Consider the following 18,136-nt stretch of genomic DNA (forward strand, 5'->3'; position numbering starts at 1 on the left):
ATGAAAATCCTGCAAAGTCTTTTAAAATCCGCAGGATTCTTTTTCACTAAAAAAGTCCTTTAAAATCATAATCCAATACACCCCCTTAGTATTTACTAAGCTATATATATATATATATGAAGTTTTTGAGTTATTAATTTCTACTACTTTTATTTAGCTGAATTGATCTTTACAGCTGGGAACTATTTTGAAGAATTGGTGGATAATACAGAATTTAATTTATCAACTTATTGACTACTAATTAAGGCTGGTTTACAATAGATGAAACTCATTTTGAGGCCGAAATCTGCAGTCAGCATATTAGCAAATTCTTCTGAGACAATTTTCATAAAATTAATGGACAGACAGACAACATTTAACTTTACCTATGACTGCGTGGGGTTTCAATAAGGTTAATAACAATAATTATTGAGCAACGATATAATCACCATTCCATTCGGGGTTTCAATAAGGTTAATAACATTAATTATTGAGCAACGACATAATCACAATTCCATTCGACATCTTTAGTAACATTCGCATATTTACATTTATTAAAATATTATTATAGATTAAGGGGAGTGTATTGGTTTAGGATTTCGTAGGATTTTAAAAGACTTTTTTTGAGTAAAAAAGTCCATTGGTATTCAATCAGGATTTTCAAGATTTTTTAAAGAATCCATTAAAATCCACTGGTATTCATTTGAGATTTTTTACAACTTAAAAACAATCCATTGGTATTCAAAAATATAAGGATTTTAAAGGATTGTTGTGTGAGAGAGATTTTGAAGGACTTTCTAGTGTTATCTATAAATACCATATTCATAAAACAATCCCATCCAAACCCAACGGATTTTGAAGGATTGTTTGAAGTGATTTTTCTATTGTTCATTGCTCATACATAATATTGTAGTACTGTTCTCATCCCATTCTCCTATTTTATGAAACTCTGATATGTAAATGATAGTGTCATTGACTTGCTCTATTTTTCTGTTCGTTCTCTTTAATTGACTTGCTTTATTTTATTCTATGTAGTTGAATTTGTTTCTTTATATAACAAAAAAATGCTTGAAATTTCAAGTTTTAAGTGGTAATGTTTTTATAACACACGTCAAGAAAAGAAAAAGGTGAAAGATGAAATTGATATCATAATCTCTAAATATATATATATATATATATATATAAGATGAATTTGTTAGGGTTTCTGTGAGTAAAATGAGATGAAAATGGATCTTAGTTGGGGGAAGAACCCTCCCAGCATAAAAACTGCGAACTCTCTCATTCCCTTGAATTTGTTACTCTTATCCCTCCTTTTATGACTCAACAATTATTTTATTTTTTTTGCTATGAATTTTTCTTTTTATTTTTATATTGTGAAATTAAGATTTTTTTTATATTTTTAAAAAAGAAAATTAACATAAGACATTGCAGTATCTAATTTTTTAGGGTTTAGGATTTGTCTTCATTAGCTTATTTTTTAAAAAATAAAATATTGTTAAAATATTTGTTAGAATAATTTACATTTATAAATATCGTTAAAAATTATCATATAATATATAACTAAAATTAATATATATATATATATATATATATATATATTTTCTATATCTAAATACTTTCGTTTATATAAAAAGATTATATATCTAAATATTTTCTCAGTATCGAATATATTGATTTTTTTATATAAAAAATTATCTTTTGTTTCTATATTTTCGTTTTTATATTTTTTTTATAATGATTGAGATATTTGATCCATTTAGATAGTCAAGATATATTCGATCTTGTATAATTAGTGTGCTTCTAAAAATAATAATATAATTTTATTGATTTTGTCACTTATCCATAATTATTTATATAACTAGTTTTCAACATATATTGTTTTAGTAATTCAAATGGGAGATTCACATGGAAATAATAAAGAAAAAGGAAAAGAGAAAGAAAACTATGAAGCTTGGACCAAGGAGGATTTCAATGAATTGTTACAATTGATAGTGGATGCTATAAAAAGATGATAGAATATTATGGAGAATTATTATTATTATTTATCTAGAGATTATTGTTTTTTTAATTATTTTTATCTTTGACTCTTTTTAAATTTGAATGTATGAATTTTTTTTTAAATTTTATCAAATGTCAAAACTCCATAAAATCCCACAAAATCCATTAAAATCTTGATTTAAAAGTCTTATAGAATCCATTAAAATCCTGATTTTAAATCTTGTAGAATCCTGCAAAATCTTAAAAGTCATGAAAATCCTGCAAAGTCTTTTAAAATCCGCAGGATTTTTTTTTACTAAAAAAGTCCTTTAAAATCCTAATCCAATACACCCCCTAAGTTAATAAGTTATTATAATATTTTTTTTAGAAAATGTTATTATTAATAGAGTAATATTTTTTTAGCCTAATATTTTTTTTATCAATGTCTTTCAAAATTAAGTCCTACAATGATATATAAAAAACATATTTATCTTATCTTTAATTGTTTCTCAAAATTGAAGTCAAACATCGATTTAAAAATTGAGACATAAATAGTATATATAATTATAGAGTAAAATCTTAATTTGATATATGATTTAAATTTGGTATTGACTAACTTAAAATATTTTCTCTTGTTAAAAAAAATTTAAAATATCTTAAATTCTAAAAAATTTGTAGATAAAAATTATAAAATATAAGTAATGATACAATCTAATTATTATTTTATAAATTTGACAAAAGTTTAGAAATATTATTAAAATGTTACAAAATACTATTTTGGTAACATTTTAAAAATGTTATCATTAATAGGTAAAATATTGTTAAAAATATTTAATAACATAAATTTTATCTTATATTTAATAAAATGTCACAAAAATATATTAATAATATTTACTCATAATTTAGTAATATTTTTCTAATGTTAGTAAAATACATTTTGTTGTATTAAATTATCTCTTTATCCAACGCTGTTTTGATGGGGGTAAGCTTATGGAAGAGAAGAAATCGCAAAAGCTGGTTTAGTGGGCAAGAAATGGTGGTGTGACCAAATGTATGGCATCTAAACTAAAAAACTTCCATACATAAATGTGAAGAAATGAGAGGCTGCGCTGCCACATAATCAATTATGTTTTCTTTTAAGGTTTTACACTATCTAAAAACAACATAATCGATTATGTTATGTTGTGTGTTTTTTCAGACTATTTATGACCCAGTGATTAACGCCTCTCTTCCCTTTCTCACATAATTGATTATTTTTTATTTAATTAATCTTAAGTAATTCATTATTCGTCTAAACCAATAATTTCTCAAAAAGTTTGCTTCTATCTTATTTCTCTTTAACTAAATTTAATTTATTAACCGCTATTTTACTTTATTATTTATTTATTTCTCTTTTTTACATACTTTTTCTCCGTCTATTTTCTTTCTCTCTATTAAAGAATATGTAAGTTTGAAACTGATTGCGAGGAAAGTACACTGTCTGGGTTTTAATCCTGCGAAAAAGGGTAGTGTAAAGCTAAGAAAAATATAGGGGGAATTACTAACGAAAGCCAATGATATTATATATGATTCATATAAACCAACTTCACTTTTGTGGGATAAGGCCATTATTGTTGGTGGTGTTACGAATTAATAAACATACCTGCTTGTCTGCTATTGGAATGATTAATAGAAAGGAGAAAGAGGAAAATTGCAAAAATTAAACACTGTATCAATATTATGTTTAAGGAAAATACTTTGAATATGGAACTAACATGGGTTTCATATGTATTCCTGAAATCTGGGTGGAATGCTTATGACAAGTAGTGCGGTATAGTGTCCTTCCATGTATTTCCCAAACAAGATAAAAGTGCAGTTATGATTGATGATTTACTAACTAAAGGTTGAGATTGTGATAAATAGTAGTACTATGTACATGTATATATAACTTTATATTGTTGTTAAAATATTAACCATTAAATTTTAATTAATACTTATAATGTGATTCGCCTCTAAAGTGCACCTCCCTGAGCTAACCTTGTAATTATATGATATGATAATCCTTTTCCTACTTATCTAGCTTTCTGAATAAATTCCATTTCATTCTCAATTTTAATATTTCAAGCAAGAGTCGTATTCACAATCTGCAGAGCACTCTAACTAGTACATCAACTATGTGAATCCCATTGTAATGAATAAATATTTCAAAGGGAAAGAAGCTGCTACTATAATATAATTATGTTGCTCTATCGGACCCTTATAAGAAGAAGTTAGCTCCGGTTCCCTTCTCTTCGCTGCAACAAAATGCTACAATAATTGAGACATTTATTTTTCAAATATTTTACTTTAGTTCTCTTAATCTCTCTCATAATTAATATATTTATTAAATGTTGATGCTTTTTTTTTGCTGAAATTTTGGATGGGATCAACACGTGTTATGACCTCGGGTGAAAATTGGCATAAGCCAATTCAAATTTAAGTACACGTACCATCTCACCAAAGATCTGTTGCTACAATTTCTCACATGTTGCTTTCACAACTAATTATGTAACTACTTTCTGATTAAATTCACAGCTAATCGAGATTATCTCCTCTTATTAAAATCAAGTAGCCCGATTAATTATTATAGTTTCATCCGTAGATGTTGCTCCTTAATTTTAATACTAACTCATGAACAAAAGTAGTTGTAAAAATTATAACTAGATATGGGTTAGTTAGCCACGCAATCTAGCCAAAATGTTGAACTCTGCGCCATCCCAGGGATGTGACTTCCCCGGACACTCCTATGAATATGCAATCATCTGAATTCTGAACCACTAGCATATATTTTAGTGATTTTGAAATGTAGCTACATTGCCTTTGATTGAGAAATATTGGATAATTTAAAGCAGAAAGTTGACAAACTTTCCCGTTGAAGTCTCAAACCAAGCTGTATTCTATGTGTGATTCAACCTTTGTGGCGACCCCAGAACTCAATCTTTTGTCTAAATTGCAAAGTAACCGTGCTGATGAAATTATATGGTATACCCTTTGAAGAATGTTGGTCATAGAACATGGGACAAACGAGTTACTTTCAAAGTCTCTCTTTTCACACACCTATGTGTTATTATATTACAGGATTTGTCCCTATCTGCATGACCAAGCAGCATGTATATATAGACACCAAGCACAGTGGTTTCAAGCTTACAGCTATTGTGATCGATAATATCGGTACCTGATTGATACATTTCCTAGGTTGTTCCTCCGGTGGCATCATACACTTTCATGTTCATGGGCAAAGATGCTAATTCAGAAATCCAACTCCCTCCTGGATTTAGATTCCACCCTTCTGACGAGGAGTTAATTGTTCACTACCTGAGAAACAAAGTGACATCATCACCCCTTCCTGCTTCATTCATAGCAGAAATAGATCTTTACAAGTATAATCCATGGGAGCTCACAAGTCTGTGTTAGCAATCAATAGCACTGATTTAGTTTGTTTCATTATTTTCTTAAAATACTCGCCTAGTAAGGCTTTTGTTATTATTATTATTTTGATTATCTTGAAGGACTAGTTGGGTTTGTTTAAATACAAATTCAGAAGAATTTTTGAGAGTTTCTTTGTTTGAAAAAGCTCTTTATTTTTTATGGAGAAACTTTCAAAAATTGTTTATATAGACTCTTAGTTACTAAAGGAATGATGGTTTTTCATTTTTAACAGGCAAAGCTTTGTTTGGGGAGGATGAATGGTATTTCTTTACTCCTAGGGACAGGAAGTATCCCAATGGAGTGAGGCCTAATAGAGCAGCTGCTTCAGGTTATTGGAAGGCTACTGGAACTGACAAACCCATTTTCACTTCTTGTGGGATGAAGAGCATTGGAGTGAAGAAGGCCCTTGTCTTCTACAAGGGTCGTCCTCCAAAAGGATCTAAAACAGACTGGATCATGCATGAGTATCGGTTGCATGATTCCATGATCTCCAATAAAAAGCAAAGAGGGTCCATGAGAGTAGGTCAATTGCATGAGTTCAATTTTTCAAATTGGTGGATTTTTTTTAAGGCCATAGTGATAGTATAAAGTTTTGACAATTTCTTGTTTCTGTTTTTGTTTTTCTCCTTGTGCTTCAGCTTGATGAGTGGGTGCTGTGCCGGGTTAGACAAAAGACTATCAACCCAAGAAGCATTTGGGAAGACTCAAATGAAGTTGTTTATGAACCAACAAGCCACTTTCAACAACTGAGTGAGAACTCAAATCCTGAACCAGACAAAAACACTCTGCAGAATGAACATCCAATGTTACCTTATATTCTGGCTTCTAAGAGTGCTACGCCTAATTCTATTGGCATGGCCTCAAGCTCGGGCTTTGGTTGTAATGATGAATTAAAAACATATGCTTCATTGCTTGATGACAATTTGAATATAATAATTGGAGCACAGTTCATGGCACCTGTAGCTGAGGGCTTGTTCAATCCACTGAAGAGAAAAAACATTGAGGAAAATGAGTTGGACCTGTATGCTCCTCTCGATAAAAAACTAAGGGAAGAAGTTGATGTTGGGAAACAAAGACTTGAGAAAGATGAAAACAAAGGGTTCAATTTCAATAACTTTGACCAGTGGAGTTCCATCATACAACCTCAAGAGCTTAATAGCTTAGCCTTTACGAAATATACGTGAATATATATGTAGTTTAGGTGCATGTACGTGCTTGTTTGTGTGCATACGTATATAGAACCTAGGAGCTCTTTCTGCATGGGATGGGGGGAATAGTGAATTCTATATATGTAAATAAGAACGAAAGCATTCTGTTAGTGAAGTGTGTGACTATTCTTTTCAGTAAGCAGAAATGTACAAAGCTGAAAAGGTAGGGTTATAGGATATTATTTCAGCTGTGGGTATAGGTACTGGATATATATATGAGAGAGAGAATAAAGTGGCATCATAGTGGAATTGAATTGGTGATTCATGATTGTATGATGCTTTGAAATTAATTATGGAAATTGAAGTATTTACTGTAAATCCTTTCTATTTTCATGACTAAAAATGTTACTTGTAAATAGTGAAAATCCCCTGCACTAAAAAACTAGCGTTTTTAAAAATCATATTGTGAAGGCTTTTTGGATTTGTGTCGCTTAGTTACGGAATCAAACTAACAACATAATTGTAGAAGAATCCAGCCACCAAAACAAGACAAAAGATCTTTCGGTGGAGAAGAAAAAAATCAAAAGGGAAAATTACGATTTTGCCCCTAAGCTTTAGGATATTTACGAGATTGTCCTTGGAGCTTCAACTATAAATAGGCCTCCCCATTTCACTTGTAAATCAACTCAGAAATTACTCAAAAACACAAGTTTCCTCTTGTAGAGTGAGTGTTTGTTGAGTGAAGAGTTCTGTATTCCCACAATTTGTGGAAGGTGGTAATAAAATATTTTCGGAGTTGGTCCCGTGGATGTAGCCCTAGTGTAAGGGTGAACCACGTAAAATTCTTGTGTTGTCTACTTTCTTTTCTTTCTTTGTCTATCATCATCTAGCTAGTTTTATTTATTTGTTGCCGCCTATATGGCTGGATCCGCCTAAATGGCTGGTTTTATTAACATGTTTCTGCTTTCTTTCCCAACAACTGGTATCAGAGCCGGTTGTTTCTGCTAAACAGCTGGCGAGAGTACTGTTCATGTAAATAGTATTTTGTGTGAAAAAAAAAAATAATACTATTTACGTGAATAGTGAATAGTACAAATTGGTCTGCGTCATCAATTTGGCGGAAGTGTGCAGAAGCGATCCGAGAAGGCAGAACAAGAAGCAGATAAGTCATGGAGAGCAATATAGGCACCATGGTGAAATTGACGGCAACAAATTATTCATTGTGGAAGTCAATGATGGAGGATCGTCTTAATTTATTGGATCTTTACGATCCAATTGAAGGCGATGGATCGAAACCCGAAAAGATGTCTGATGGTGATTGGAAGAAATTAAAGAAGAAGACTTTAAGTACCATTCGTCAATGGGTAGATATTACTCTCTATAATCAAGTGTCCAAAGAAACAGATCCCCAAGTTCTTTGGAAGAAGCTAGAGAGTATGTACGAGACAAAGAATGCTCAATCAAAAATATTCATGATGCGAAAGCTCATGAATTTGAAACTACAAGAAGGACGAGCCGTAGCGGAGCACCTGAATGACTTCGAAGGCCTAGTCATGCAACTAATTTCAGCAGGCTTAACGCTTGAAGATGAGATGCAAGCATTGCTACTCTTGGGGTCATTACCAGACAGTTGGGATACTTTAGTGGTATCCTTAAGTAATTCTGCACCAGAAGGCAAAGTATCATTGAATATGGTAAGAAATAGCATACTCAATGAGGAGATCCGAAGAAGAGATGTTGTCAAAAATGAGACTCATGCTCTTGTCACAGAACGCAGGAGTCGAAGTAAAAGCAGAACACCAAGAGGCCATAGAGATCATTCCAAGTCCAGGGAAAGACGCAGTTGCTACAACTGTGGCAAGCCAGGCCATCTCAAGAAAAATTGTAGATTCTTGAAGAAGGAGATCCAGGACAAGAATCAGGCAAATGACAGAAATACTGCAGCAACAACATCAGCCAGTGATGATGAAATAACACTCTTATGTAATCAAGGAGAGTGTTGTCATATTGCAGAACCAGATGAGGAATGGATTATCGACTCGGCTGCCTCATACCATTGTGTTCCCAAGAGGGAATACTTTACCACCTACAGAAAAGGAGATTTTGGCCACGTGAACATGGGGAACAAAAGTACTTCACAAATAGTGGGAATTGGTGACATCCACTTACAAACTGGTGTTGGGTGCACATTAATACTAAAAGATGTGCGGCATATTCCAGATATACGTTTGAACCTGATTTCTGTGAATGTGCTGGACAAGGAAGGATATGAACATTCCATGAAAGGTGGCAGATGGAAACTCACCAAGGGAAGCTTGGTGGTAGCAAAAGGGAAGTTATGTTGCACGCTTTACAAGACATATGTAAAGGTGTGTAAAGGACAACTAAATGCAGTGGAAAATGATGCTTCACCTAATTTATGGCACAGACGACTGGCGCACATAAGTGAGAAAGGATTACAACTTTTGGCCAAGCAGTCCCTTATTCCTCAAGCCAAAGGAGATTTTTTGAACCCTTGTGATTATTGCGTATTCGGTAAGCATCATAGAGTATCATTCAAAAAGAGCTCCAATCGGAAAAAGAATAAGTTGGAGCTAGTACATTCTGATGTATGTGGTCCCATGGAGGTAGAATCACTTGGTGGCAATAAATACTTTGTCACATTTATTGATGATGCTTCACGAAAGACATGGGTATACCTGCTACAAGCAAAAAGTCAGGTATTCCAATGTTTTCAGCAGTTTCATGCCATGGTAGAAAGGGAAACAGGAAAACAGTTGAAGTGTATCCGAACAGATAATGGTGGAGAATACATCTCAAAGGAGTTTAAAGATTATTGCTCCAAGTATGGTATTCGTCACGAGAAAACTGTTCCTGGCACACCTCAACACAATGGCATTGCAGAACGGATGAATCGTACAATTGTGGAGAAGGTACGATGTATGCTCAGAATGGCTAAACTACCAAAGCCATTTTGGGGAGAAGCTGTACAGACTGCTGTCTATCTCATCAACAGATTACCATCAGTACCATTGGGTTTTGATATTCCAGAGAGAGTTTGGGCAGGAAAAGAAGTAAGTTACTCTCATCTGAAAGTCTTTGGCTGCAAAGCATTTATGCACGTGCCAAAGGAACAAAGATCAAAGCTGGATGATAAAGCCATTCCTTGTGTTTTTGTTGGATACGGAAATGAGGAATTTGGTTACAAGCTATGGGATCCAGAAAGGAAGAGAATTGTCAGAAGCAGAGACGTAATATTCCATGAGCACGAGACGATAGAAGATCTAAAAGGTGGGGAAGCTGCAAAACCTATGAAAGATGGTGTTAATCCAACATCTCATGTTCCATCAGAATATGCCACTGATGGAAGACAAACCCAAGAACCAGAACATGAGACAGAAGAGCCAGTTTTTGGGGATGAAGAAAGCGTAGATGAAGAAGTTGTTGTACCTGATACAGAGGCTAATGAGCAGGGGGAGCCATCCTATACCTCTGGGCAAGTAGAACCACAAATAAGAAGATCTACCAGAGAACGCCAACCATCTACAAAGTACCCCAGTTCTGAATACATCCTCATTGCTGATGAGGGAGAGTCTGAAAGCTTCCAAGAAGTACAGTCTCATAAAGACAAAGGCTGCTGGGTGAAGGCAATGCAAGAGGAGATGGATTCTTTAAAAAGGAACAATACATATGAATTAGTACAGCTGCCAAAAGGAAGAAGAGTACTCAAAAATAAATGGGTATTCAAACTAAAGAAAGATGGTGATAAGCTAGTCAGACATAAAGCGAGACTCGTGGTAAAGGGTTTCAGCCAAAAGCAAGGTATTGACTTTGAAGAAATTTTTTCTCCAGTTGTTAAAATGTGTTCTATCAGAGTCATACTAGGACTAGTAGCAAGCATGGATCTGGAGTTGGAGCAGCTTGATGTAAAGACAGCATTTTTGCATGGTGATTTAGATGAAGAGATCTATATGGAGCAATGTAACATCCCAAAAATTTTATTCTTATGTATTGGGATTATTAGAAGGATTATCATATTTTTATACGTATTTTACTATTTACGTATACGTATTTTACTATTTATGTATACGTATTTTTACTATTTACATATACGTATTTTACTATTCACGTATACGTATATGTGAATAGTAAATGGCTGCTAAGGAAACCACGAGGGAAGCAAGTTTCAATTTTTTAATTAATTTTAATATTTTAATGAATAGTGCATAGTAACTTATAATATTATTTTAATGAATAGTGCATAGTGCATAGTAACTTCAAAATTTCTATAAATAGGGGCCTAAGGTTTTGAAAATTTAGAATTCTAGAGAGAAGGAAATTCTGGAGAAATAGAGAGAGAAAGTAAGAGAGAGAAGGAGAAAGAAAAGGAGGTTCTGCTCCAGTGCCGTGTTTAAGGAGAAAGAGGAAGAGATTCTGCCCTAATTCCGATTCCTTTTTAAGGAAAGAGAAGAGGAGATTCTGCCCAAGTTTTTAGAGAGTTATTGCGCTAGTTCCAACTCCTACTTATCCAGGTAAGGGGGGGAGTGGGAAACCTTGCTTGGGGGTGTGGGAATAATTGTTAAATAGTTTGTTTGTTGGATTGGCTCCCGATCTCTTGCTTGCTATTTATTTCTTTGAATATGTATTATTGATGTGATTTGTTTTATATCCTATTTATTTACATATTAGAATCTATTATTTGAATGGAAGGCTAAGCCTCCTAAGTATTTATAAATTTGTAATCTGTTATTTAAATGGAAGGCTGAGCCTCCTTATTATCTTATATTACCTTTTAAGCTTCCTACTTTACTTAAAAGATCTTAATATATTATTATTAATAAATATGTAATTGATGTTAAAAAAGAATAAGTTTTAGAATAAAAATACCTATGCGAACTTATGAAGATCTTATTATGACTTGAGTATATGAAGTATATATGAGACCTATGCGGACCTATGAGGATATGACTGTATGAAATATGTACTCATGACTTGTGACCTACGATCCATGAATGGACCGTTGAACCGTTGGACTATTGGACCGTTGGACTATTGGACTGTTAGACTATTGGACTATTAAAGTTGGATTAATAAAATAAATCATAATTATGAAATATGAATCTTATATGTGTAATATGCTAAATGTTGAGTCTATGAATGTATGACATGCATCATATGCATATATTATTCCAGGTGTGCCGCTGAGGCCGCATACCAGTGATGCTAACAAGGTGTATGATCACCAGTGATAGGTGTGCCTTCGGGACACCAGTGATGTAACATGCTAACGAGGTGTATGAACACCAGTGATAGGTGTACCTTTGGGTCACCAGTGATAAATTCTGAAACTTCCGTATGGCGCCACATGCATACATTAGTGAGTCAAGTCAAGAAAATCATTATACATAAGCATATATGTGAGATTGATTATATATGTGAATTATATTGCGTGTGTGTGTGCTATTTAACTTTTATTTCTTCATCTACAACTGAGTGAGATGTTTCTCACTCCCTTGTTGTTTTTTTTTTCTGTATATGTTTAAATTTATGTTGCAGGTGTTCATCATCATGAGGATGTTGGTGATGAGGCCTAAAGGTTTCTTGGGGCATGCTCTGATAGGATGTGACATCGGGTTTAGCTAGGATTTATCTCATGTTTTTCTTATTCTAAAAACATTTTCTTTTCTTGTGTAATTTAAATAAATTATAAGTTGATTCCTAACTAGGAGGCACTGCCACCTTTACTGGGATTGATTTATAATCTTTGTTTTATTATGACTTCTTAAGTTATATATATATGTTAATGGATTTATGAATGTGCATCTTCTACCTTATGATACTTATTGTTTTATATCAATCTATGAAAATCTTTTATAAATATAGTTTATGTTTATTAATGATGTTGGGGTAGAGGGTGTCACATTTAGTGGTATCAGAGCAGGCCGATCCAATCGGCCGTGAGTTATGAGTCTACTATGCTTATTTGGTAGATTAATAATGTGATGAGTTGATTGATGTGCTAATGTGATGATTGATTATGTTGTTATTTGTGTGCAATGTGTTCTCAGGATTTGTATGATAGATTTTGATGAATGCTATTTTTGATTGCTTCTTTGATAATCGCTTATTTGTTTGATATTTCTTGCTTACGTAAGAGGTAGTGGTTTAGTGATATCGCTTGTGTTGAAAGCATATGTGTGAATAATAGACGAGATACTGTGCTAATATTATAGGAATTATTGAGGCCTTAGATTTGAATAAGACATGGATTTATTTTAAGTGTACTAAGAGTTTACGATTAGTGAAATTTTTGGAAGCTATAGTTGTAGCGATTGAATTCAAGGATGACATATGTCGAGAAATGGGGTTTTGGTATTTTTTTTTAAGGAGAAATTGAAGAATTGATGATTTCTAGAATTTGATAGCCGCATATTTTCTAAGTCTTTTTTATACGAATATGTGAATCGTTTGGTTTAAATTTGTGGTGAGAAAATTTGATTTAAATTTGAGGTGGTAAGAAGTAAGTTTGGAAGGATTGAGGTATTTTGTGGCTTAGATGTTGATGCATTAGTGTGTAGGGGATGTTTGCACTCCCGTTATAGTTACTTTGATGAGCAAAGGTCTAGTTGTAAGCATTGAATATATCTGTGGTGATTTTTGAATTTTTAGCTAAGAAGATGATCCTTTTAAATTCTGATGTCTTCATAAGAGTTGTAGTTAATCACTTAGCTTTCTTTGGTGATAGGTTGAGATCACGTGGGATGTGTTGTTTTCTTTGGTAGTTGTTTAAAAGAGAAGTTAGGCTGTATAATAATGTTTTTGGGTTAGTAGGCAATGCAAGGATAAGAATTGACTTTGTTAAAATATTTCGGTGCGTTATCATATGGATTAAGAGGTTGTTTAAGGTTGTATGATGCTATGTGGTAAAGGTTGTTCATATGGATGGTATATATGAAGGTTTAAAGTAGGAATTCGAATATGATTTAATATGCAGGTAGGTTGATATGTGGATAGATGACCTTAGGGATCAATTGGTGAATGTAGTGTGGTTAGTAAAAGTGATCTTAGGGTATGATATGATCATATTGCAGTTAAGGGTGGAGATATATTCAAGACGGATGTATGTTGAGTTATCAAAGTATTATTATTTTATTTTATCTTATTTTTATTGATTGAGTGATTGCTTGTTTAATTGATTAATTTATTTTTATTGTATGAGATAAGTTTTCTTGTCCCTATAAATTCCAGTTGAGGTAAACATGGATATGACTCATATAGAAGTTGTGTTTAAGTGGGGAGATATCTAATCCAGTTAGTGAAGATAAGAGTTTTATGATATTAGTTTATTATTATTGGAGATTTATTAAAGGAATTTTTAAGATAGCATTGCCCTTAACTATATTCACTAAGAGGGGTATTGTCTTTATGTGGGATAGTAGGTATGAGAGTAGTTCCAACTCTTAAGGCAAGATTGACTAATGTTAATACTACTAGATTTTAGTAAGTCTTTTGTGGTATATATTTATGTTCCTAAGGTAGGTTTGGATAGAATGTGAATGCAAAATGGATCAAATAATAGCTTATACTTCTAGAAAATTGAGAATTCATGAGAGGAATTACCTTACCCATGACCTTGAATTGGAGACATTACCTATATGATTCTAAGCTTGAGGTATTCAGTTTTAAATATCTATTGACCAAAAGAGATAGTTAGAAACTTCTTAAGAAATAAGATTTTGATCTTATTAGTTATTTGGCCAAAGCCATTGTGGTAATTAATGTTTTGATTAGAAAACCTTTATATTTTCCTTATGATTAGAAAGATGGATCTTTTTAAGAATTTAAGTCTGACTTGTGAGATTACTCCTAGTGGTGAAAAATTAGGTATGATTCGAATAACAAGTGGATCATTGAGAGAAATTGGAGAAATACAATTAGTTGATTCATATTGGTAACAAGATATGAGGATATAGAATAAGGTGATGGATAGAGGTTTGACTTGGTTGTAGATGGAATAGTAAAATTAGTGATTTGATATGTGTATCTAGTTAACATGCTTAGGTGTTTGATCTTTATAGATGATTATAGAAGTAATATCAATATTGTGATAGATCCCTTGATTACGATGATCACTAATATATTATTTTTGATTATTTAAGAATTGGATTTGATTGAAGAATTTAGAGACTTATGATTGATGTGTGAGATTACCTCTAGGAATATTGAATTGAGTATGATTGAAAATAACTAGTGAATTAGTGAATAAGATTATAGAAGCTCAGGGGTTAGAGCCTTTCCTAGTGAACCAAGTGGAAAATATTAGTAGGAATATGATTAACATTTTCTAAATAGAAATTGATGTTGTTTTGAGATGCAAGAATAAATTTGGGCGCTTAGTAATTTTGAATTAAGAAAAATGATTTTAGAGGAAGAATATAAGAGTACTCTTTTATTTAAGAACTACTACGATGTATCAGAGGAGCGCAGCGGAAGTATTGTGACCTATGATGAAGAGAGGAGTGAAGCAATTGTATACTTGTGATTAGCATACTATAAGTCTTTAAGAATTTTGTAGCACTTGGACGCTCCATGTTGGAAGTAAAATGGTGAATGGATAAGACTTTAGTGATAGATTTGTCTGAGACACTTAAGAGATTGATTTTGTTTATATGGATAGGCTTGTCAAGGTTATTTGTCTTACCCTTAGAAATCATTTGATGAAATTGATAGAGTTGTATAAGTAAGGTAGTGAGGTTGCATAAGAATTAGAAGTAAGAAGCGAAGAGTTTATCATTGCAAAAATTTCGAGGACGAAATTTCTAAAAGGAGGGGAGTAATGTAACATCCCAAAAATTTTATTCTTATGTATTGGGATTATTAGAAGGATTATCATATTTTTATACGTATTTTACTATTTACGTATACGTATTTTACTATTTATGTATACGTATTTTTACTATTTACATATACGTATTTTACTATTCACGTATACGTATATGTGAATAGTAAATGGCTGCTAAGGAAACCACGAGGGAAGCAAGTTTCAATTTTTTAATTAATTTTAATATTTTAATGAATAGTGCATAGTAACTTATAATATTATTTTAATGAATAGTGCATAGTGCATAGTAACTTCAAAATTTCTATAAATAGGGGCCTAAGGTTTTGAAAATTTAGAATTCTAGAGAGAAGGAAATTCTGGAGAAATAGAGAGAGAAAGTAAGAGAGAGAAGGAGAAAGAAAAGGAGGTTCTGCTCCAGTGCCGTGTTTAAGGAGAAAGAGGAAGAGATTCTGCCCTAATTCCGATTCCTTTTTAAGGAAAGAGAAGAGGAGATTCTGCCCAAGTTTTTAGAGAGTTATTGCGCTAGTTCCAACTCCTACTTATCCAGGTAAGGGGGGGAGTGGGAAACCTTGCTTGGGGGTGTGGGAATAATTGTTAAATAGTTTGTTTGTTGGATTGGCTCCCGATCTCTTGCTTGCTATTTATTTCTTTGAATATGTATTATTGATGTGATTTGTTTTATATCCTATTTATTTACATATTAGAATCTATTATTTGAATGGAAGGCTAAGCCTCCTAAGTATTTATAAATTTGTAATCTGTTATTTAAATGGAAGGCTGAGCCTCCTTATTATCTTATATTACCTTTTAAGCTTCCTACTTTACTTAAAAGATCTTAATATATTATTATTAATAAATATGTAATTGATGTTAAAAAAGAATAAGTTTTAGAATAAAAATACCTATGCGAACTTATGAAGATCTTATTATGACTTGAGTATATGAAGTATATATGAGACCTATGCGGACCTATGAGGATATGACTGTATGAAATATGTACTCATGACTTGTGACCTACGATCCATGAATGGACCGTTGAACCGTTGGACTATTGGACCGTTGGACTATTGGACTGTTAGACTATTGGACTATTAAAGTTGGATTAATAAAATAAATCATAATTATGAAATATGAATCTTATATGTGTAATATGCTAAATGTTGAGTCTATGAATGTATGACATGCATCATATGCATATATTATTCCAGGTGTGCCGCTGAGGCCGCATACCAGTGATGCTAACAAGGTGTATGATCACCAGTGATAGGTGTGCCTTCGGGACACCAGTGATGTAACATGCTAACGAGGTGTATGAACACCAGTGATAGGTGTACCTTTGGGTCACCAGTGATAAATTCTGAAACTTCCGTATGGCGCCACATGCATACATTAGTGAGTCAAGTCAAGAAAATCATTATACATAAGCATATATGTGAGATTGATTATATATGTGAATTATATTGCGTGTGTGTGTGCTATTTAACTTTTATTTCTTCATCTACAACTGAGTGAGATGTTTCTCACTCCCTTGTTGTTTTTTTTTCTGTATATGTTTAAATTTATGTTGCAGGTGTTCATCATCATGAGGATGTTGGTGATGAGGCCTAAAGGTTTCTTGGGGCATGCTCTGATAGGATGTGACATCGGGTTTAGCTAGGATTTATCTCATGTTTTTCTTATTCTAAAAACATTTTCTTTTCTTGTGTAATTTAAATAAATTATAAGTTGATTCCTAACTAGGAGGCACTGCCACCTTTACTGGGATTGATTTATAATCTTTGTTTTATTATGACTTCTTAAGTTATATATATATGTTAATGGATTTATGAATGTGCATCTTCTACCTTATGATACTTATTGTTTTATATCAATCTATGAAAATCTTTTATAAATATAGTTTATGTTTATTAATGATGTTGGGGTAGAGGGTGTCACAAGCAACCTGAAGGCTTTGAGGTCAAAGGAAAAGAGGATATGGTTTGCAAGTTGAAAAAGAGCTTGTATGGATTAAAACAAGCTCCACGACAATGGTATAAGAAGTTTGACTCATTCATAAAGAGTCAAGGTTTCAAAAGAACAGATGCAGATCCTTGTGTGTATATCAACAGATATCCAAATGGTAAATTCCTTATCCTTCTCCTATATGTGGATGATATGCTAATTGTAGGCCAAGATGTTCAAATGATCAAAAATCTGAAAGTAGAATTGTCAAAGGCATTTGACATGAAGGACATGGGCGCAGCAAAGCATATCTTAGGAATGGACATCATCAGAGATAGGAAAGCAGGAAAATTGTGGTTATCACAAGAAAGATATATTGAACGGGTTCTAGAGAGGTTCAATATGAAAAATGTTAAGCCTGTTATTACACCACTTGCTGGGCATTTCAAACTCAGCAAGAGATCATGTCCAATAATAAGGGAGAAAATGTCAACAATTCCATACTCTTCAGCAGTCGGAAGCTTAATGTATGCTATGGTGTGTACAAGACCAGATATCGCTCATGCTGTTGGCGTCGTGAGTAGGTATTTATCAAATCCCGGGAAGACACATTGGGAAGCAGTAAAATGGATCTTGAGATACTTGAGAGGAACATCCAAACTGTGTTTAAGATTTGGAGGAGCCAAACCAATTCTTGAAGGCTATACAGATGCAGATATGGCTGGAGACCTTGATGATAGAAAATCCACTTCAGGATATATATTTACTTTTTCAGGGGGAGCTATATCATGGCAATCTAAGT

The 18,136-nt window shown here is 32.9% G+C and overlaps 1 protein-coding gene across 1 annotated transcript; it reads left to right on the forward strand.

Annotated features, from left to right (window-relative positions):
* The first annotated feature begins 4,680 nt into the window (after window positions 1-4,680).
* On the forward strand, window positions 4,681-6,929 carry LOC109797418 (NAC domain-containing protein 68). Its single transcript, XM_020357449.3, has 3 exons — window positions 4,681-5,377; window positions 5,636-5,922; window positions 6,042-6,929. The coding sequence occupies exons 1-3, from the start codon at window positions 5,200-5,202 to the stop codon at window positions 6,585-6,587; spliced, it is 1,011 nt and encodes a 336-aa protein (XP_020213038.1). The 5' UTR covers window positions 4,681-5,199; the 3' UTR covers window positions 6,588-6,929.
* Window positions 6,930-18,136: the final 11,207 nt, after the last annotated feature.

The sequence above is a fragment of the Cajanus cajan genome, chromosome 6, assembly GCF_000230855.2.
Source record: "Cajanus cajan strain Asha chromosome 6, NIPB_CcT2T_4, whole genome shotgun sequence".
In the NCBI taxonomy this organism is placed as follows: Eukaryota; Viridiplantae; Streptophyta; class Magnoliopsida; order Fabales; family Fabaceae; genus Cajanus; species Cajanus cajan.